Raw genomic sequence first — 23,694 nt, 5'->3', positions numbered from 1 at the left:
AATTTTCAACTTTATACAAAAAATAGCCCATTATTTGTAATTTTTTTATATTATTATGAAAGCTGAGAATCTAGAAGAAGTCTGACATGAAATAATAAAGGTTTACGTGTGGCAGGAGAGCCATAGATAAATACGGATTTGTTAGTGTTACCACTTTCTCATTTGTCTTTGGAATTAAATTGTCGGACGGTTTTTAAAAATAGCATAACGACAAAGCAATAGAGATGCCCAATCGACTATTGTCGAGTGGATGACAAAATTCACATATTTTCAGCATAAGGCTCCAGATCCCATCTAAAATCTCACTTCTTTAGATTGTCATACCGTCAATTTTAAATCTGAAAAAATAATATGTCAGTTTAGCTTAGTTAGAATGTAAAGCGCCCTTGAGGTGATTTTTCACAAAAATGGCACTTTATAAATAAGCCAATTATTATTATAGGTCGTTCCTGATTGTGTCTCTGTCCCCAATAAATGCGTATACAAGGTTACTAAAAACTAAAATAAATCAACATATTATAACAGAGATGAAAAACATTTAAGAGAAGGTAATATAGAAGTCTAGGCATCTACAGGGCTTATGACCCGTTAATGGCCACTTTACAGACTGTGTAACATTCACCATTCTGCCCATATTTGGTGAATGTTACACAGTGTGTAAAGTGGCCACTCAAACCAGCCATTGACAGGTCATAAGCCCTGTAGAAGCCTAGACTTCCATTTTACCTTTTCTTAAATGTTCTTCATCTCTGTTGTAATATGTTAATATAAACAGCTACCAAGGGAGTTGAATCCAGTCCTTGTCTACAAAAATTTGGACAAACTCAAAATACTCTATTTTTAGTTAATTTAGAAGAACTTGTGACGTCATTTAAATAAGTTCGTTTATATTCGATATATTAGATACAAGGATCTAGAAGAATTATGTTTGTGAAAGCAAATTATTCTGCCAAATCCTAAAAAGGACACTCCCACACTACCAGAAGTCAAACTAAAGGATGGGCCATGGGGTCTACCACAAACTCTGAATTCGGGCAAATAAATTTCAGGTTTCTGGGCCCCAAAATATTCAATGTGTTACCAGAACATTACCAATTCATGACCCGAATTCGATTAAATAAATTTGTAAAAAAATGGATTAGGTAGAGAACAACTATTCTGAGTATTTGTCGATTTGCAAAAAGCGTATGATAAAGTAGATAGAATGAAATTGTGGAGCGTGTTGGAAAAGTATAGAGTAAACAATAAACTTATACGTGCAGTATCGTCTCTCTATGAGGAGAGTTCAGCGTGTATAAGAGTTAATTGGGGATTTACATCTTGGTTTGCGATCTCAAAAGGCGTGAAACAGGGATGTGTAATGTCACCGTGGTTGTTTAATCTATACATGGACAACTGTATGAAAGAGATAGAATGTATGGGTATTGGAGCAAAAATGGATAATTTTTCAGTAAGCTGCTTGTTGTATGCTGACGATGCAGTTCTGTTAGCAAGCGGCAAGGCTGATTTGCAGCAAATAGTCTCTAGAATGTATGATTTATGCCTGCAGAGCGAATTGGCGATGAACGAAAGTAAGTCAAAAGTGATGGTATTTGAAAGGGATAGTGAGGTTACTGACTGCATAATAAATGTAAACAACGAATGTCTCGAGCAAGTAGAAGAATTCGTGTATCTGGGAAGCATGCTTTCAAGAGATGGAAGAGTAGAAAAAGATGTTGAAAGAAGAGTGAATGCGGGCAACAAAATGAACGGAGCACTAAGCACAGTAATTTCTAATAAAAATATGTCAATCGAAGCCAAACTAGCAGTGCACAACGGAGTTTTAGTCCCAACACTTATGTATGGAAGTGAAACTTGGAACTGGCAGAGGAAGGATGAAAGCCGAGTGAACGCGGTTAAAATGCGATCTCTTAGACGAATGTGTGGGAAATCAATGTATGACAGGGTTACGAATGATGAAATCAGGCGAGAGTGTAAATCTGAGACAAGTATAATTGATAAGATTAAGAAAGGGTCTCTGAGATGGTTTGGTCACGTAGAACGAATGGACGACGAGAGAATGGTAAAACAAGTATATATGGCAAAAATGAACGGCAACGTTAGACGAAGACGACCAAGGAAGACTTGGCATGATCAGATAAACCAAAATCTTAAGTCTGGTCATGTCAAAAGCAGACAGAACCGAAGGGCATGTATGACAAGATGTATGAATGTGGAAGAGGCTAGGATTGTATGCCAGGATAGACGTGTGTGGCGGTCCATTATCTCTGCCTACCCCTACGGAGAAATGGTGCGATGGTAGTAGTAGTAGTAGAGAACAATCGGAACACTTACTCAAAAACATTCTAAAATAATAAATGGTATGTTTAAATATTGTATAACTCTATAATAAATTGATTAGTAGGTAATCATGTTATTGTTTATTTTTGCATAAAATGTCTGCCTTAAAACAGGTTGTACCTAATTAGGTAGACTAGACATAATCCAGAGAAATCTATTACCTAAGTATGTATATGTATGTATGTAGTAAATAAAGAAATGGCATTTTTTGTTGATAAACCATGAATGTTATTATTATTATTATTTACATACGTATGTGAGCTTTTTTGTGCTTTGTGATTTTCTTGTCATATTAACCTCTCAAAATATTTTTTTATCTAATTTGATTTTTACTTTTATTTTATATTAGCGGACCCGACAGACTTTGTCCTACCCGAACGTTGGCTTGCCTGCTATTATCTTGGAAAAATACATTTCATCCAGGTACTTGTTTGTGATTCAATTCCATAAGTAAAAATTGTTAATATTGAACAAATATTGAAATTAAGTAGGAACCTCTTTATGGTTGTATTCCAAAACATAAAATAAATATTTTTTCAAATATGGCATTCTTTTTGCAAACGTCAAACTTCGGTCGTCTCACCAACAAAGGGGTGTACTTATGTAGGAATTTGATTTTTTTTAAATGTATTAAATTTAATATTATTTTAGTGTTACCAAAAATCCAATAAAAAGAAATAAATGGGTCGAAATTATAAGGAAATTAAGGAAATAATCTGATTAAGATCCACAAAATCAAATGCTGTTTGTAAACATTCAAAAACAATTTTTTTTGTACACAAAAAACAACTTATATTTATTTTTCATTTTATTTTCATTTTTGGCAAATGCATTCTCCTCGAATGCTACCCGGTAGATCGATGAATAAAACATTTATGCTCCTAACGTTTTTTTTTACATATTCGATTGAAGATTTTAATATTTGCAAACACGCATAGCGTAAAAATCTATATTTCTCTGAAAACCGCACGTAAATCGGTTAAGCCGTTTAGGAGGAGTACGGTGACATCACACGTACAGAGGAATTATATATATAAAGATTTGTTTTAAACTTCTTTTGAGTGTGTTGTATAATTTTTAGGTTTAATTTTGGTATCTTCATCTTGGATATGAAATATTATATGCATTTATTAAACCAGATATGTTTATATTATAATTTTTGTAAAATGCATTTTTGACGTGTATGTTAATAAAATAAATATATTTAAGAGAAAATTCACAGTACAATTAAATGCTCTTTTTTTACCGCGTGTGAGAAAACATTTTTATATCAAATTTCCTGTAGTACTGGTAATTTCTTTTTTTTTTAAAGAAACATTTACATACATGTTTAAATAGGTTGCCATTAACAAATTGTTTTTTTCCTCATTATAACAATTACTTTGTCATAATTTAAATATCCCCTTTGTGGTCTTATTCCCAAATTCATATCAACAAATATTACTTATGCGGACTTCCGCCTCATTTATTTATGTACGTAATCATTTTTACAAAAGCGCTAAATAATATTGCAAATAAAATTTAATTGTCGGCTGATCGCCCTGTTTCTATAAAAATGTGTTTTTTTAGCACAGGTTGATCGCTAAGATTGCGTCAGTTCAGGTTTGCATGTCCGCCGCGCTGCGCCGTGCGGATGATGTGGAAAAATCATTTCTTGTAAATAATATTTACAGCGTAGCGAAGTCGGATAAAATATAAACGCTTATCACGTTGGTGTGCACAGCATCAAAGACTAGAAAAAACTTGATTGTCAAAAGTTATAGGTACAAAACAAGAAACTTTAGTAGAAAATTCCGGCAAACATATGGTGTTTAAATACGACTTTTAACGTTCGATTTTGTTGACCTGCTATATTACACATTAGCGTGATTTTCTTTGATTATCCGTTTTCGATCGTAACATGGAAATGATCAATAAAGTGCTTCTTTTGATGTGTGTCTTGTTGCAAAGTTTTGTGAAGATGATTCCGTGTTCTATTGAATCAACAGCTTTTACTAACAATATCAAAAGTGCGTACAGTTTTCCGTGTGGTACTCCGCAGAAAAGAGCTGTTACGGCCCAAAGCCTCCTGGGTAAGAAAAAAATATTTAACTAATTCTCTGCCCGATTCCAATGGGAAGCTAACAGAATTTTCTGTTCGTAAATTTGTACATTTATAAAAATTAAAGCGGGTAGTAATAGATCTAGATAATTTGTAGTAGATTTTAATGATTTACTTCATAAAAGAAGTCTCATCCTCGGGGGACCACTGGTTAAACCTGAGGATGTTCAAGGGATCGTCTTTTACCTAATAGCCAGATCTGAGCTTGGAGGGTGAGATTTAGCAAAATGAAAACTCTCGCCTTTCACACAGTAGCCAGGCTGAATAGCGAGAATTATTCACGGGGACCCGTCACAATAGATCTTCACAGGTCACAGTGACGTCAAGAGCTTGCATAGCACTGACCCCCACCTCTGCGAATAAGAATAAGGTAGATTTTGCAGCTTACGGTAATTTTTTATTTTATTGTTATGTGTGTTCTAATAATAACATTGCAAATATATTTAATTTATAAATTGTTTATCACATATGTCTTGACCATTATTTTAAATTTTGATATGTTTTTTTCTTCATAAATATTTTTTTCCATTTCGCAATACTTTTTAATTGCTTTAAATAAAATTGAATTTTGTGACTTTGCCTTTTTCCTAAATGGAAGTCTAATTTTGTTCTTTTCTCTAGTATTGTGATCGTGTTCATGCTGGTTCCGATCAATTTTTTTCCAAAATTCTGTTTTTTTATTAGAGTTTATAATTTTATGAACACATATCATTGTATTGTAAAATATTCTTTGTTTATATGTTATTAATTTCATTTCATTTACCATCGACTTTACCCTCGTGTATCTGTTTTTTTTTCAAAATGATTCTAAAGGCTTTATTTTGTAATACAGTTAGTTTATCTATGTTTTCTTTGTTTGATAAAAATAAAATGCTACTACAGTAGTTAACGTGTGGTTCAATAATTGCTTTGTAAATAGTTTTGCAGGAGTCCTTATCAATAAATCTTCTGATCCTTCCCAAAATTGATATTTTTTTTGCAATCTTATTTATTACCATCTTAGCGTTTTGGTGAAATGTAAGTTTTGAATCCAACATTACACCTAAATATTTAATTTCAGTGACTTCATTAAGTTTTTCATTTTCTATTACAATTGATGGTGTAATTTCTATTCTTTTGTTTCCTATATTCATATATTTAGTTTTGTTAACATTTAATTTTAATTTATTAATTTTTAGCCGCAGTGAAAAATTATTGAGATCATGATTTAGTCTGTCCATAATTGTTTTATAATTTTCTCCCGATATATATATATTAAGGCATCGTCTGCAAAGAGTCTTATTTTTGAATATTTTAATGTTTTGACAATATCATTTATGTATATAATAAACAAAACCGGTCCGAGAACCGATCCTTGTGGTACTCCCAATGAAATTTTGAGGGGCTCGGAAATTTCATCATTCACCTTCGTTATTTGGTATCTATCGCCAAGGTACTCTTCAAACCATTTTATAGTTTTTCCTTTTATTCCTATTTTTTTCAATTTTTCAATAATTATTTCTCGGTCTATTGTTTCGAAGGCTCTTTTAAAATCCAAAAAAACTGCAATTACGAACATGTTCTTATTCAATGGACCAATCCGCAGAACTCATCAAGAAGAGGAAGAGAACTTGAGACGTCACATGCGAAGTAATTTAAAAAATACGAAACTTAAAAAAATCACAGCACTGATAGGATAAGGCGAAACAGGATAAGTGTGGCATATAAATTGAAGAGATGAATTTAAAATTATATTAAAAATTAATTTTGGAAAATTCTTAACCAAAAATATAATTGTTCGATTCTTAATCTAATAACGTTTGTTCTTATTTATATATTTTTTAACAAGTATGTTTAAATATTGAGAAATCAGTAAAATAACGAAAAACGAGCGTATGAACACACTTATATAAAATTTCCTTAGTATTAATGACTACAATAAATTAATATAAAAATTGATTCATTTTCAAAATGAAGCACTTTTGAAAATTCATTTGTTTTTCTTTTAAAATAAGGCCCAATTTTAAATAAAATATTGAAATTCATTTTCTAGGGTTTTGCTAGCAAAAGTAGCACTAATGAAGCATTTTGCGACCTACAGAAATGCCACCTATTGACGAAGTTATTAAAATGACCTTGTATTCTTTATAACTGAATGGCGTTTCTAAAAAAATAATATTTTGAAACTTAGGTAGATTAGTTGCACTTACTCTGATTCGCCTAATTTATATTTTATAATTTTATAATTATAAAAAAAAGTTTTTGGGCTTAGTTTAATAGTCTTTTAATAAACAAAAAAAACACAAAACTACCTCATTCTCGACCTGAGTACCTACGGCCTGTTGTATTGTGAAATGTAGTTTAAACTTTGTAATTGATAACCATAGAATGGTTTTTGTCCGTAAGGGCGTTTATAAGCATGTGGTGTATTATTACTCTGAGGGCCTTACTTATAAACCTGGTATAAAATTACAAAGTGATGGAATAAGGATGACATAGTAAAAATTCTTACTCATAAACCCCGCATAAAGTTATACCCGATATAGAGCTGGGATAGCGAATATGGAAACTTATTCGACGTTTATACCTGGGTTCGACGTGGCATTACGCTGAAATAAGCCTGCGATCTGTCAACTTTCACTTTTTTCAGTAGTAAAATGAATTGCATTTATCTCGAATTTAAACAATTAAGAAAACATGTCTTTCTGGAGATTTTAAAGTGAAATATCTTTTTTGAGTGTAAAAATGTCATCTAATTTACATTTCATGCAGATGATTAAAAAAAATATCCTTGTTATATTTTGAAGTATTTATGCATAAATATATTTAAATTTGCTGGAACAGAGAGGGAAAACATTTTTGAGAAGATAATATGGAAGTCTAGGCATTTACAGGGCTTATGAACTGTCATTGGCTGGTTTAAATGGACATTTTACACACTGTGTAACATGCACCATTCTGCCTATGTTTGAATATTCAAGTTTCCTCAACTCTTCCATTTGTTGACTTTTGTGAAGTAAAAGAGCTGAAACTTTTATCATGTGGTGAGATTCATCCGGCTGAACCAATTCACGTACTGGGCAACGCCTGAAAACAATTTTCCAATTTTTATACTTCTTCTTTTACCAGGTAGTTAATTCAAGAATGTTTTAAGTATGTCCAAATACTTGCAGATCCGTAAATCCAGCCAGCCTGCAAGTATTTGGACATACTCAAAACATTGTTTAATAAAATCTGTACCTTAGAGGCAGACGGATGCAAATCCAGAATTTCGTGAAATGACATTTCGATTTGGGTATCCAGTTTATGATAATATCCATGGATTTCGAAGAAATATAAGTCTCATAATGAATGAACCAACGCGTTAAGATACTGAAAATACAAATTAATGCAATACATTATTAGAAATCACTTAGAGAAAGTAGATTTTTTAGGCTTCTTTTGAACATTTGTTTTGAACAATATTTTTTTTTTTACAAAATACATTTTTGAAATGCAAAATAGGTAAATATACAGAACATCTTATATATAACGTTTCTACCTCTCTAATAAAGTAGATACTTGTGTTTAGAGAGGGAGTTCGTTTCACATTTTTTTTTTTTTATAAACAAAGTAAATTAAAACAAAGTAAATTAAAATCAAAATTAAAAATAAACAAGGTAAATTAAAAATAAAAAATAAACATTCTTTGGTATGGAGTCTAGGAAGGGGTGAGTCTTAAATGTTTTTTTAATTTTAGTTTTAAAAGTTTGATAATTTTTTATAGATTTCAAGTTTTCCGGAAGTTTATTAAAGTTTTTTTTACCTATGTACGTATAATGGTTTAATGCTGCTGTTGTTTTATGTACATCTGTGCAAAATTAAATTATTAGAAAATCTAGAGTTACTTGAATTTTGCACTTCAATTGTTTTTTCTTTAAAATATTGTAAGATAGAGGCTTTATTAAAAATTTCTTCAATTGTTGGTATATTAAGTTCTTCGAATACTAGTTTTGATGGGTAAGTTTTGGGCTTTTTAAGAATTATTTTTGCAATCTTTTTTTTATTAATAGAGAGTGATTTTAAGTTTGTCCTATATAAGCTCCTCCCCAGCCTATAATTTAAATTTATTAAATGAAAATATATGCGTCTAAACACAGAAGCGGCGTTAGGGTAGGGCGCCAGATATAAAGGGGCGCTGCAGGCGCCCCATTTCATCCTCTCGCCCATCGAGCGAGTTCATCTTACTCGTAAATTTCCTAAATCTAGCTACAAACTCGTAAGAGTGGCCCACGATGAGCCTATAACTCCTCCAAAAAAGAAATTTGAAGTTGATTTTTTCTACATCCTTTTGGACACTACCTTTATTTCACTCAATGAAAAATTTTAAAAGTTAAATGAGTACTCGAAGTCTTGGTCTTTTCTGTTCAATATAAAAAAGATTCCGGAAAAACCAGACCTTCTCAAACTCTGCAGTAATTTCCAATTAAAATTAACAGTAGATTCTAAATCCGATATAGATAGTTGTATGTTGTGTTCGTAAGTCTGAAATCTGAGTGTTTAATCCTGTCATTGTTTTGAATTTTATCAAAGATCGTAACTTACAAGAACTGTATCCAAATGTATGGATAGCGTTGCTTGTTGGGAAAGGAGTTTTTCTAAGCTTAAACTGATAAAAAAATATCGACGATCGACAATATCTCAAATCTAGATTAAAAAACTTAGTATATTTGTCAATCGAAAACGAAATTGCGGAAAACATAACCTTAAATATATAAATAAAATAGATCGTTGATAGAAAGACTAGAAAAATACAATTTTATTAGTATTTTTTAAATAAATGGTTATTTCATTATAAACCTTGCCCTTTTTAGGGGTGGAAGATAGGGGGCGCCGTAGAAATCCCGCCCAAGGCGCTGGTAGAGCTAAAACCGGCTCTGTCTAAACATTTATCTCAAGCTCAATGATTGTAAACAGATAATTATCTCAGGCTCAATAATTTATTAACGGACATTGTCCATGTATACAATTTATAAGGTTTAAATATTACAACAAAAGAATAGTTTAAAACATTTTTAAAAAAAGAAAGAAGCATTGACAAACATAAGGGACATCGAGATAAGATCTGGACTATTTATTAAGTGCTCGTTTAAATCGTTGTAAACTTAAACCAAAAAAGTCCAGATCTTGTCTTGAGTTAACAATACGACAAAGACGGATCATTGGATAATTTAGGCCATAGTTTGTTCTATGCTGATCGATGAACAGTACTTCATTGTTTCTCAATCTACGAGTCGGAATATTGAATTTTACTTGTCCCAGTAATGATGGAACATCGATTATACCATTTAGTATACCGAACATATATATGGAGTCAATATTAGTTCTACGTTTTTGTAGACTAGAAATATTTAACATTGACTCTATTTCAGCATAAGAATAATTATCTCTCTCTAGTCTGAGCATCCACGCTATTTTTCGAAGCATGCGATGTTGGACTGATTCAATGTGATTTATGCGATTGACGTAGAATGGAGACCAGACCACAGAGGCATATTCTAGAAGAGGGCGAACAGTTGAGCAATAAAGAGTTTTGATTGTACGGACATGAGTAAAATCAGAGGATATTCTGTTAATGAAGCCAAGTAATTTCAGTGATTTATTTACTGTATTATCTATATGCTCGTTGTATGTCAGTTTAAATACTTTTTACAGTTTAAATTTACTATAATAGTAAACAGAGAAGAGAGCGTTGCTATCGAGAGACGAAATGCCGTGGCTCGCTCTGCGATGGAGAAATTGGCGACAATGCAGTATCGCCAAGTCTACCAAAATAAAAATGGTCGAAACTCTAATATTTTTTCCTATATTCTTGTACGCCGCAGAAACGTGGACCCTGAGAGAAAGAGAACGAAGAAAGGTAGACGCTTTTGAGATATGGTGCTGGCGTAAAATGCTGCGGATACCATGGGCAGTGGACAGCCCATAGTACTAATGGCTCCATAATCCGAGAACTGGGTATTGAACAGCGTCTTTCTTCCACTGAACGAATGCGTGTTCTCGGGTACTTAGGCCGCGTTACGAGACGAATAGACAATATGGAAAGATTAGTGATACATGCTCGCGGAAGGAGTCCTACCAGATGGACCGGCTCGGTAACAGAAGCGACTGGTGCCCCCTTTCAGGAGGCCTCCAGAAGCGCTGAAGATAGAAGCGGATGGAGGCGGATCGTGACGACGTGCTTCCCTCCTGCCAATATGACCACGACTGCTTTGCCAAAGTGCCAACAGCAAAGAACCGAGAAGAAGAAGAAACATTTATCAATGTCATATATCATTTCGGCATGTAATGTTTTTTGTCAATTTGTGCGTGGTTTAAAATCATAGAATTAAGAATAGTCCAGAAACCGCATACGCACATCAAACAGAAGGCGACTAAACTACTCGTAAATGAGAAGGTTTACGTTTTGACCCATTAGTTTATTTTTATACGTCGCTCAGTACGCAACTCCCGATTTGAAATCAACTATGCCGAGTTGCGTCCTTTCAAAGTGTAGAAATACTGCTAGGATCTTAAAGAAACAGGATGCAATCACATTTCATGTATAATTAGCAAATGAATGTGTATGTAAAAAATGCATTACTTAAAAATCGAATTGTTTTTACATCTGTCAGATTGTCGAAGAAACAAAATGGAAATTTCATTAGTGTTGCCAGGGTAGTAATTTTTTTTACCCTACTTTGCTCATCGAATGAAAGAATTAATGAAAATTGGATCTCGGATTAAACAACTCTGTGGTGGACATTTGACTGACATTATCTTTAAAACATCAAATATTATTTAACATGATATAAAAATATCCGTTTTATGTAAAATAAAATTTATTTTATATTTTAAGTTCATTAATTCAATTACTCTTATTGAATGACCCTTTACTTATCTACTCTGTTGTGTCAATCAATATTCCGCGTCCACAATAAAATTTTAGATGGATTAACAGATTCCTTTTTTTTAACCTTCCATTTGTGTTATAATTATATTTTTCCATTGTGCAACATTACGCGGCGGCATCACGAACGCGCGCGGCGAAAGTGAGGCATAGTGGGGGAATTATTGGACACAGTCCGATGTATTAAAATATGATTCTACGCTCCTTCTGGACTGTTCTTAATTCAAGGTTTCTTTATTCTATTTTTAATTGACAGGCGCCGTGGCGCAGTTGGTTAGACGGCTAACTGTGAAACTGGCGTCGCGGGTTCGATTCCCGCCAGTTGCTAGAAAAAAATCCAAGAAAGATTTTTTCTCAATCGGTCTGGGTATTGTGGTGTATTTTTCATAACCTCCTTCCATATCCCCTCTATCCCACCTGCTGACGAGCCTCTAAATAAAGACTTAGCGGGTTATTCCTTTAAAAATTAAAAATTAAATATGTTTCAAATCTATGAATCGTCTTTCTTTAACTATTTACATTGAATATTATCCTTCAAATGTCCATGACGCCCAGAAAATACAGTTTGTTCTTTTAGATGAAATTTCAAGTCCTTAAAACCCCAACGATAAAATAAAACATTAATAAATAAATATCATTATCGTTTTTGATTTACTTGGATTTCGTTAGTTACGCTTGACAATATTGACATTCGTTCTAGTTCGTTTTGTTTTGTTACTAATACTAATACGAATAACGTGTTAGTATTTGTAACTGCATATGCACACGTAGCTTGTTCATAAATGCACGCAGAAATGTGGCACGTTTAAAAAATAAAGTATGGAACACAGTAGTTATAGCCGTAAATATTTTTATATGTAACCTTTTTCTTATACCGGGTATAAATAGTTACATAAGGTATAGTTATTCGTTGGTGTAAGCTTGTTTTAAGGAAATCTAATAAGTAAGGCCATCATCAAGAAAATATTGTTCGCGAATTCTTGCAACTGAATGGAGGTAGGTACTTGACGAGTCATTCGTCCAGTGCCTTGATTATGAACGCTATCTTCATCTGTATATATCGAGACGGTATACTTAACTTCTGTACTATCTGTATCTTACCTCGGTATGTTCTACCTACTTGACATACCGACATCATATTACCGCAAAAAATTAGTCCGCGTTCCTTACGTCATTAACATTTAAAATAGTTCTCATTTATATTTTAAATAGGCTTCTATGATAAAAAGCGCTCACTTAAAAGCGATTGTATACTCCAATAAGTCCCAATTCAAGCAAAAAATGCTCGCTTGAACATGAATTTTGCATGACTTTGGGAAATCACCTAGACGGTACGCTTTTTTTTTTTTTTTTTATTGAAAAAGAAATATTAGCGTTCTTATGATTTACCCACATATTTAATTTTGAGGGCCATTTTCAACGAGTTGTAAATAACTCACTATTAGAAAATGGAATCAAGTTGGGGTAAAGTGGGATTTGAACCACAGACCTTTGGTCCGTGAGTCCGAGACACTAGCCACAGGACCACAACCCAATCTAACGATCGTCTGTATGTATCTACCGATCGACTACAAAGCCGGCTCCTTTAACGTCTCGATACTCGGAAAGATAGTAAAACAGATGGAAAAAATATAATAACTAAATTTATTTTTTACACTGGTAACTCCCTGACGCCTAGATACTCTTATATGTTAATAGGACAGAACCTAGCGACATGATTTGACACATCTAGGCGTTCGTTTTATTAAAGTGACAGTTATGTCGGAATTTAATTCGACTTCAAAACATATTTCTTTCTCTCTCATATTTTAATAGGCTTTTAAGAAAAAATGTGCCAACCTCAAAACGATAAAAAAATTTGATAAATCATAATTAAAGGAAAAATCGATCGGTGGAACAAACTTTATGTCACTTTTAATGCGTAGATAAACGTATCGAGGGGTTTTAGACCCGTCGGTATAAACCGATATACTTACATCAAAACTTGATGGAGGGGGTATCGCTAGTGTACCTTTATTGTCGGTCGGAAGACTTTTGACTCCCACTATGACGTCATACTGAAGCTATGTCATTTTAGAGATTATTTATTTGTTTGGATAACCAATAGCTATAATTATCTTATATATATATAACAAAACAAAGATATGTGTATCGTGACGTACGCTGTCCCTTATTTCATATGGATGTACCTACCCAAAACTTGAAGGTGGGGGGTCGGTAGTATATCTTTATAATCGCTAAAGGGAATTTATCTTCAACTATACCTTCAAGGTGAAGGTATGACGTCTTTATGTTCCCATCGTAATCGAGGCCCAGGTACCGGTATAATGTAATTATAATTATATGAATTTAAATAGTGTTGGAATAAATATCAGAAAACATATGTTAATGTTTGCGTACGTAGATTATAGTAAAAAATGTACAGTTCACAATTTTGTTTATTGTTAGATGACATAGAATTATGCAGCTGTGTACGAGTATAATATTTTGGAGTTGAGGGTCAAATGGTTTGACATTTAAAAAAATCGAAAGTTTCTGTCATATAAATGTTTAGTGATATTACATAATTATTTGAAGACGTATGATATAAAAAATAACTAAAAACTTAGTTGTAAAAATAAGATTAAAAACAAAAGTGATTGGTGGGATTTTAGAGCTGTCGATTAATGGAGTTATTGACGTATACTCTCCATAGTACTCTCTTATGGTGGAGAGGGTTCAGAAGAAATTTCTTCGGTTTCTCTACATGAGGGAGTGCGGATATTATCTGTGGCTTTATCCCACTGAGTTCCTCCAGGGTATGCTCGGTTACAGCAGTTTGAAGACTAGAAGGAATGTGTATTTAACAACGCACTTCTTTCGATTGTTGCGCGGTATTATTGACAACCCTGAAATTATGCGGAGCATTAGCTTATATGTTCCTGATAATTACCTTAGACAGCGTCAACATAGACTGTTTCACATTCCAATATACAGGACCAACCTGCCGACGGTTATGCCTGTTGGAAGGGCTATCTCTATGTTGAACAATATCACTTTGGACATTGACATTTTTCACGTCTCTGAGTTAGTTTTTCGTTACAAGATTCTCTTACTTTTTTAACATATTATTCTTTGGATATTATGTATACTAATGTGTTTTTTTTATATGTACCTAATTTTACCTAATTATTTCTATATGTATGAATTAAGATATTTTATTTTGTAATGTACATATATATGAATAAATAAATGAAGTATAAATGAAGTATAATCTATTTACTATGCAAAGGGTATCGCAAATCCGTCTAACTTCTTGACTCTAGATTCTGCCTCTTTTGGGTTTCCCTGCGATTGCCTTTAGTACTTTCATCTCTGACGTTCTGAGCAGTTATTTTGTTTTTCTATTTAGTTTTTCTACTTGGTTTTTCGTGTTTTTTTTCTCTATCTATCCTCACCTCTGTTGTATACACCATGATTTGGTCTGACACACGTTTTGTATATCCGAATTATGTTTCCAATATTCATGTGTTCATTGTACTATACGACATTTCCAGATGCTTACTAAGTGAGATGGATGTGTTCTCATCATCACCATGGCAGCATCATCTGCATGGCATGTGATGTTAATGACCTTATCTATCTTAGTGGATTCACTGATTTTTTTTATTCTTAAAGGCGTTTTTTTATGTATATTTATTCTACTTGTGTAAGAAAAGGTTTTACGCGTACATATTATTGTTGTATATTTAGTTATAAGGGTGCTAAACTTGATTGTTTCTTTGTTGTTCTCAATATGTGTTATTTTCTAAATGGTAATATTATTTACGTCCCGAATTGAGTTGTTGTAACTCCTGGGAATGTAATCCAACGTATTTTAGCTGTAAAATATTTTGTGTTATACGATTTATAAATAAAAAATTAAAAAATGAAAATAATAAAAAAAAAATTAAAAAAGGAAAAAAAGTAATAAATGAGGAAGTTCTGTTGTTTGAAAAAAATAAATTGTTAAACTAGTCGGCCTCGTGGTAAAGTGGCCAGCGCACCATGCAAGAGGTCTTGGGTTCGATTCCCGACATGGTTGACATGAAATGTTTCCTTAAAAACGTGTTTTTACACTAACATATTTCATAGTCCTTAAACTGGCACCTGAACCGTAAGACTGATCACCTGACCTTCATGTAACAAAAATGATCAGGATACGCTGCGATTGGTATATCAATGCAGTGCCCTGTGCACCATAAGGTGAGAAAAGGGTAAGATGATGATTATGAGACTATTAAACTAAGCCAATATTTTTATTAACATCTTACAACAGAGAGGAAGAACATTTTAGTGAAGGTAATATAGAAGACAAGGCATCTACAGGACTTACGACGTGTAATTGGCTGGTTAAAGTGGCCACATTACACACTGTGTAACCATTCACCATTCTGCCCATATTCACATATCTATGTTCCTTCAATTCTTTCATCTGTTGATGTTTGTGAGGGTAAAGAGCTGAAACCTTTATTTATGCGGGCGAGATTCATCTAATTGAATTATTTCACCTACATTCTGGGCAACGCCTGAATTTTTTATATTTTTATGTTACACAGGGTGTAAAGTGGCCACTCAAACCAGCCAATGACAGGTCGTAAGCCTTGTAGATGCCTAGACTTCTATATTACCCTCTCTAAAATGTTCTTTATCTCTGTTGTAATATGTTAATATTAACAGCTCCCCAGGGAGTTGAATCCAGTCCTTGCCTATAAAAATTTAGGCCAACTCTTTCATCGCTTTCACGACATCTTCGAGACCAGTCTTGAAATTGAGGGTATGATAAACCAAAGAAATGAGATTTTAGTAAGGATCTGAACTGACTAGGACTGTCGATAATTCGTAAGTTTGAAGGCAATGTGTTCCAGGCAGAGGGGCCGGCAACGGCAAAAGCACGATCTCCAAATCTAGTGTTTGGGGAGTGCCGAATTCCGACAAGTTTTCCTCTTCCTGAATTAAATTCTGACCTGGAGTAGATTTTTTTTTGGCATGTATTTTCCCTAATACAAAGGTCCTATAGGTATAGTCATTGCACGAAGGGATTTGAATACTGTCCAGCAAAGCTTGTATTTTATTTTATCTGGGCTTTTTAACCAGTGTAAATCTCGAAGATGTTGTGAGAGGTGAGAATTTTTTTTTACTCCCGTAATAAGCCTTGCTGCTGCATTGAAAACTGATTGAAGTTTATTAGTTTGATATTTTGGGAGATTTGCGTATATTCCATTACAGTAATCTAGACGCAAAACGACGTAAGCATTTACAAGAGCTTTGCACCCATAGGATTATTTCTCCGCACGGATTTGATCTGTGGGAGATGGAAGAAACCAGCACATACAGTTTTATTGACCTGAGAAAGATCTGGATCTAAATTAACACCTAGTAGTTGAACATTTATACTTGGGGTAAAAACACACCCTGTGATTGAAATTGGAGATGGTCTAAAAAGCGTTGTCGTTTTTTCGTTGCTGTCAATAGAAGCTCAATTTTAGATGGATTGAGTTTGAGTCTGTTTGATGACATCCAGTTATTGACGGTTTGGATGCATTGAGACACGTGATTTTTCAAATTGTTTTTATTTCGAGGAGAGCATCAAAAAGCAGTTGATTTAATTATACTAAAGGTTTAGTTACCATTCATTATGATATGCTCCAATTGGAGTACCAATGCAGCGCCCTAACTACCACTGCGATAGAATTATAATTTAGGTGAATATTTCAACAGAACAATGTTAAAAACAGGTAAAAAAAAACATGAAATTTATCTTGAAATTCAGCCAGACAAATCTTGCTCACAACCACAAAGGTTTCAGATTTTTTGCTGAAACTTATAAACAGTTTTACGAGTGTAATTTTTCTCAAGACTGGGTATTCTGTGCAGTAATTGACCTGGCCCGGTCTCCTGGCCTGTTACTTTATAAAGAAAGATATATTTCATCATTTTCTCATCTCACAAATTAGTGCACTGGGCGATACATTGGTACGTTCTCCTGAGCTTCAAGTGCATCATTTATCATTTATTTATTCATATATATGTGCATTACAAAATAAAATATCTTAATTCATATATATAGAAATAATTAGGTAAAATTAGGCATATATAAAAAAAACACATTAGTATACATAATATCCAAAGAATAATATGTTAAAAAAGTAAGAGAATCTTGTAAAGAAAAACTCCCTCAGAGACGTGAAAAATGTCAGTGTCCAAAGTGATATTGTTCAACATAGAGATAGCCCTTCCAACAGGCATAACCGTCGGCAGGTTGGTCCTGTATATTGGAATGTGAAACAGTCTATGTTGACGCTGTCTGAGGTAATTATCAGATACATAAAAGCTAATACTCCGCATAATTTCAGGGTTGTCAATAATACCGCGCAACAATCGAAAGAAATACGTTGTTAAATACACATTCCTTCTAGTCTTCAAACTGCTGTAACCAAGCATACCCTGGAGAAACTCAGTGGGATAAAGCCATGGATAATAGCCATCGTATCTCAATCATCAGTTAAATGAAGGTACGGCGATCGGTCCATTGCAGGTGCCAGATTCTAACTCCGCTCTAGCGCACCATAATCTTGTATAATGTTTTAACTGTTTGTGTTTTCCAAACTTTTTTATTAATTTGTTTTCTTTATTTTTGTATTTTAAAGTTTTATTTTAAAATTAATTTTTATTATTGTATTTTTTATTTGGTTTTGGTTAGACTGTAAGGAACTGCCTGTGGCAATAAGTCCGGCATTTACTACGTTTACCTCTGTTATTGTTTTTGTATGTACGACATTGTGTATTATGGTTAGTAAAAATTTATTATTATAATTATTATTAACCCATTGCCATTAACACGGTTCTCTGATATTAAAAGAAAATTACTACAAAATTTTAGTATTTGTCAACTTTTCAATCAATATTGCCAGGAATTGAATCCTGGACCTCAAGCATGGTAGGCGAACGCATCAACCCACAACCTATACACATGTATCCTGGTAATTGAGGATAACTTATTTTCATTCGATTCGACATTTCCCTTTTCAGAATTTTTACTCCATTAGATTTCCTTTTTCGGGATTATAAATCTACGCGATTTCCAAGTAAACAATTTTCACTCAAAGCTTTTTGCTCCACGGAATTTCCCTTTTTGGGGTTTTCACTCCACTCGATTTCCTTCTTCAGGATTTTAACATCACCTGACCTCCTTTTTCAGGATTTTTGCTCCACTCGATTTCCCTTTTCAGTATTTTTTTCAGTATTTACTCCACTCATTTTACTCTTCAGGATTTTTACTCATCTTGACTTTATTTTTCAGTATTTCACTCCACTCATTTCCTTTCTCAGGATTTTACTCCCTTCGACTCACTGTTTCAGGAATTTTACTCAACTAGATTTCAGAATTCAAAAATTTACCTCGGTATATAAAGTCATAATCAATTATCCAGGGTTCAGGTTCTATTTTACACACATAAATTAATTCCATATAAACAGCATATTCCTTTAACTATTTCAGGTGACGTGATGACCACTTCGGAGACCGCCCTGCCCGCCAGTACCCCCCTCCACCGGTGCCAAGACAGCGGCTGTTGCTTCAACCCCGGGGAGACTTGCCAGCCCGTCGCCTTCGAGCAGGTGGAGCTCTGGTTCAAGGTGCGAGATATCATCCACTTGACCACGAGGTTCCAGGCCATCCTGACGGAGAACCACACGGCCTGTGGCTGCTTCCGCACTTTTGACGAATTCTAATACTATTTTTAATATTTGAAGCACTAACTTTGCGAAACATTATTATGAAATATATCATAATGAAATAAGTTTGTGTTTTATGTAAGTACCGCTTTATTTTTTATAATTCAAAAATCAACTAGTTTTGGCACAATACTATGTCAGTTTTTGTTGTAACTAACCCCGAAGAAGGCATAGTATTTTGCCGAAACTAGTTGGTTATAAAATAATAAAAAAAATAAGTGGTACATGCAAAAAAAAACAAAGTTATTTCATTGTAATAAATTGCAATAGGTAAATATCACATACTACGATTACAGATAAAAATATATGAAATGGATTTACAATAGTTAATTGTATTTTCAAAATCAATATGGATATTGTAGAGAAATGTTTTCATACATAAATGTAAAAAATAAATTCAATAAGAATATATTATATAAAAAGTATATAGTAAAACGCGACGTGTTTGGCCTTGGTTGTTGTGACGTCAAGATTTATGAAATTGTTCTGGACAAATTTCAGTGGCAGGAACAAATAAACATGGATCGTGACGTATTAGGGGCGTGGCCAATGGAATGACCGTTTTAGCGGGAATTTAAAAGTATTTTTTGTGCTACTAATAATTAGCAAAAAAAATTTTTTTACTGGATAGTATTTCATAGACCTATATTATTTTGAAAATGTAAAAAAAAAGGTGATATTTCCCTATATCCCATGTCGTAATGAAGACGTTTAGTGGTTTTTAATAAATTGTTAATAGACTATTAAACTTAGCCAAAAATTATTTTTAATTTTTTTATCGTATTATCAGCGCTATGATTGAAAGTTTTGTGTTTCTGAAATTACTCCGCGTGTGACATCAGAGGTTCTCTTCCACTTCTTCTCGGTCAGTTCTGCCTATTGGTCCGTAGTCTCACCGTAAACCGGAAATCTTTCATAACTCCATTATCATTGGTTGGTACATATGAACTAGTGACGTCGTTAAAAGCAATTCGTTTTTATTAAAATATATTTTTTATTTTTTGGTGCATTTTCAAGAAGTTTTGTCGTAAAATTTAATGCTGTAATTTTTGCCGCGCGAAAGAAAATATTTTTCTTATCCGTTTTACCGTGGGGCTGAAGTTCCTTAATCTGTGGTGTTATTGGTTAATTTTTTTAAACCTTACAGAAAAGGGACATGGAATATTAGGCATTTACAAGACCTATCATTGGCTGGTTTATATGATCATTTTACAAGGATATAATTAGCAGAAGTAAACATTTGGGATTCGTTACTGTTTATTGAATCGATTTCCGATTTCTGATTTGATAAGCAAATTAGTTGCATTTTATTCGAATGGATAATTTTTTATTACATTATAACAATAAAAGCTCTTTATTTTTATCCACTCAATTACTTATTCAATTACCAGCTGGTTTTGAAGTAACCCAAGCTTTCTTATCAAAGTATAATTTATTATTATTACTATTATTAATTTTAATCGAGCAGCTTAAAGCATATATGACTTAATCTATTTAAACGAAAGTTAGTTGTTGATGCACTATAACTTTTCTGAAACATATTTAGTCCATTTTTGAACCCATGGAGATCAGCTCTTGTGGGAGCCTATACCAACAATCAACAACCCTATTGCTCAGGAAAGGCTTCCGTGGATTTAGATTGAATGTCGTTTTTTATTCTTCGAATTTAAAAATGAATACCACCCTATTTTTTCATTTTAACAGTGACTACTAAATACTATATCTAATACATTTGGAGGTAATAAGTCAACTTTTTAAGTCAATCAGTATTTTATGTGTGTGGAGGTATAGAGTGAAGGGTGAGGGGGTTTAAAAGTCAACCATTTGCACTTCTAAAATAAGACAGAAATGGACTATGGGAAATAAAGTATTTTAATTTTAATTATACAATGAATGACCACAAATTTAGTGCTTCAAATAATTTTGTTGATTTATAATTTTTTTTATCCTATTATAAAATATTTTCTCTAGAAATTGCGAGTATTACTATTTTCCAATAAAATCCCTTGCTTTATTTATTTATTTTATTTATTTATTGAAACGCCTTTTAGGCTTTTACATGTTTTACATACATATATACAAATAAAGACAGACATGGATTTTACAAAGAAGTAGCAAAAAATATATAAATGATTTTTGGAAGAAAAAGAAAAATATCAAAAATATCATCTTAACATATTAGTATAAAAGTGTAAAGAACAGAAGTGCACTACAATCATAAATTGACAAGAACATGCAAATTTCATTAAAAAAACATAGATTATTTTCATCCGTTCTTTGGTGGTGTTTTGAATCTTCTTTATACCTTAGAGAGTGGTTGATTGGGGATTTTTATTTTCTGCATGCATCTAAATTTTGCTTTATTTATGGCCACATTGATGATTAAACGTCAAACAAATACGAACACGTGGAAAATCTAATATGTTATGTTACGAAAACAAGTTATGATGTTGCGCCTTGAACCCGCAGCCTATAATATGCAGGTTATGTGCAATTCTGTATGTAGGCACATAATAAATGTTCGCTGTATGGTCAACTATAGTTGTATTATATATTATAAGGTACAACTGTGTGACGAATATTCAAAAGTAGATAGATTTTTAATAATATGTATTACATTTACAGTTTTATTTTATTTTATTTATTTGGATAACTAACAGCTATCATCATCTTATACATCAAAACAAATAAGCCAATTACAGGTTTTCACAAGTAGCATCACAGTAAGTTAAAAAAGATTCTCGAACATAAAATGAATAGTAATTCAATAATTAATAAAAAGTTATCCAAATAAATAAAATAAAATAAAACTGTAAATGTAATACATATTATTAAAAATCTATCTACTTTTGAATATTCGTCACACAGTTGTACCTTATATTTACATTTACATTGGTAAATTCAAAAGAAAATAAAAAATACTACGAATTATTTCGAAAGCAAACGCCGTACGTCATTAAGATTATTTGCAAATAAATTTATGTTAAATGATTTATTTATTACATTAAAATTATTAAAAGTTCGCCATAAATATGAATTTTGCCTATAATTAGATGAAACAAGAGGTATGTGAAGAAGAGGGTTATTTCTTAAAACTTTGGGAGGAACATTGATAGAAAGTTTGCACAGTAGTTCAGGACAGTCAATTGAACCAGAGGCAATTTTTAGTAAATAAATAAATAAATTTTGTATGATTACTTATTTTATGTTATGCATAATTTTTATGTGACAACATTTACAATAACAATATTACGTGGAAGCCTCTAATCGGACTTTATGATATGTATTTATAGTGTAATTGTATCTAATACATTTATAAATATCTGTTGGCTTTCCAACGAAATAAAATAAAATGAAAATTTTCATTTAGACCATTGCTATTCAAGATCCTGACGTCACTGCGACGTGTGAAGATCTATTGTGACGGGTCCCCGTGAATAGTTCTCGCCCTCCGAGCCCAGGTCTATAAAGAGCCTGGCTACTGTGTGGAAGGCGAGTGTTACATTTTGCTAAATCTCCCCCTCCAAACCAAAACATTTAATTAGCATATGCTAACATTTTAGATTAACAGACTGGTCAAAAGAAGCGTTGGTCAAAATGTTGAGCTAAAAAACAAAATCAAAAGATGCATACATGACAAAACCTAATTAATTAAAAACAACATCTGTTTAATCGGGAGGTAAGGCTTGCACATATTATTTATTTATTTATTAACGGATATTGTCCATTTATACAATTTATAGGGTTTCAAAATGACAATAAAATAATAGTTGAAAACATTAAAAAAAAAGAAAAGTAGGATTAACAAACATAAGGGACATCAAGACAAGATCTGAAGTATTTATTTAGTGCTCGTTCAAACCATTGTAAACTTAAACCAAAATATCCAGATCTTGTCTTGAATTAACAAAGACGGGTCATTGGAGAATTAAGGCCATAGTTTGTTCTATGCTGACCGATGAACAGTCCTTCATTGTTTCTCAACGTAAGAATCGGAATATGAAATTTTACTTATCTCAGTAATGATGGAACATCGATTATACCATTTAGTATGCCAAACATATATATGGAATCAATATTAGTTCTACGTTTTTGTAGACTAGAAATATTTAACATTGACTCTATATCAGCATAAGAATAGTAACCTCTCACTAGTCCAAGCATCCACGCTACTTTTTAAATCGAGCGAAGTTGGACTGATTTAATGTGACAATGTTTTAGTATGTCCAAATGCTTGCAGACTGGCTAGATTTCCTCCCTAGGGAGTTATTCATACTTAAATTTATTGCAACAGAGAGAGAAAACATTTTCCAGTCTGCAAGCATTTGGACATACTCAAACATTGTTGAATTAACTACCTGGTAAAAGAAGAGGTATAAAAATTGGAAAATTATTTTCAGGCGTTGCCTAGTAGGTAATTTGGTTCAGCCGGATGAATCTCACCCAAATGATAAAGTTTTCAGATCTTTTACTTCACAAAAGTCAACAGATGGAAAAGTTGAGGAAATGTGGATGTTTAAACATGGGCAGAATGGTGAATGTTACACAGTGTGTAAAGTGGCAACTTAAACCAGCCAATGACATATGTTGC

General features: G+C 32.8%; 1 protein-coding gene across 1 annotated transcript; it reads left to right on the top strand.

Annotated features, from left to right (window-relative positions):
• The first annotated feature begins 3,932 nt into the window (after positions 1–3,932).
• LOC148278373 (uncharacterized) lies at positions 3,933–21,071 on the top strand. The gene is made up of 2 exons (XM_088231526.1): positions 3,933–4,412; positions 18,868–21,071. The coding sequence occupies exons 1-2, from the start codon at positions 4,241–4,243 to the stop codon at positions 19,098–19,100; spliced, it is 405 nt and encodes a 134-aa protein (XP_088087652.1). The 5' UTR covers positions 3,933–4,240; the 3' UTR covers positions 19,101–21,071.
• The last annotated feature ends 2,623 nt before the right edge of the window (positions 21,072–23,694 follow it).

Source organism: Micrasema longulum, unplaced genomic scaffold (assembly GCF_059751315.1).
Source record: "Micrasema longulum isolate JH-2025_06_02 unplaced genomic scaffold, ASM5975131v1 h1tg000888l, whole genome shotgun sequence".
Taxonomy (NCBI): Eukaryota; Metazoa; Arthropoda; class Insecta; order Trichoptera; family Brachycentridae; genus Micrasema; species Micrasema longulum.
The sequence above is the reverse complement of the archived record's forward strand: the minus strand, read 5'-3'. Positions and strand labels throughout refer to the sequence as shown.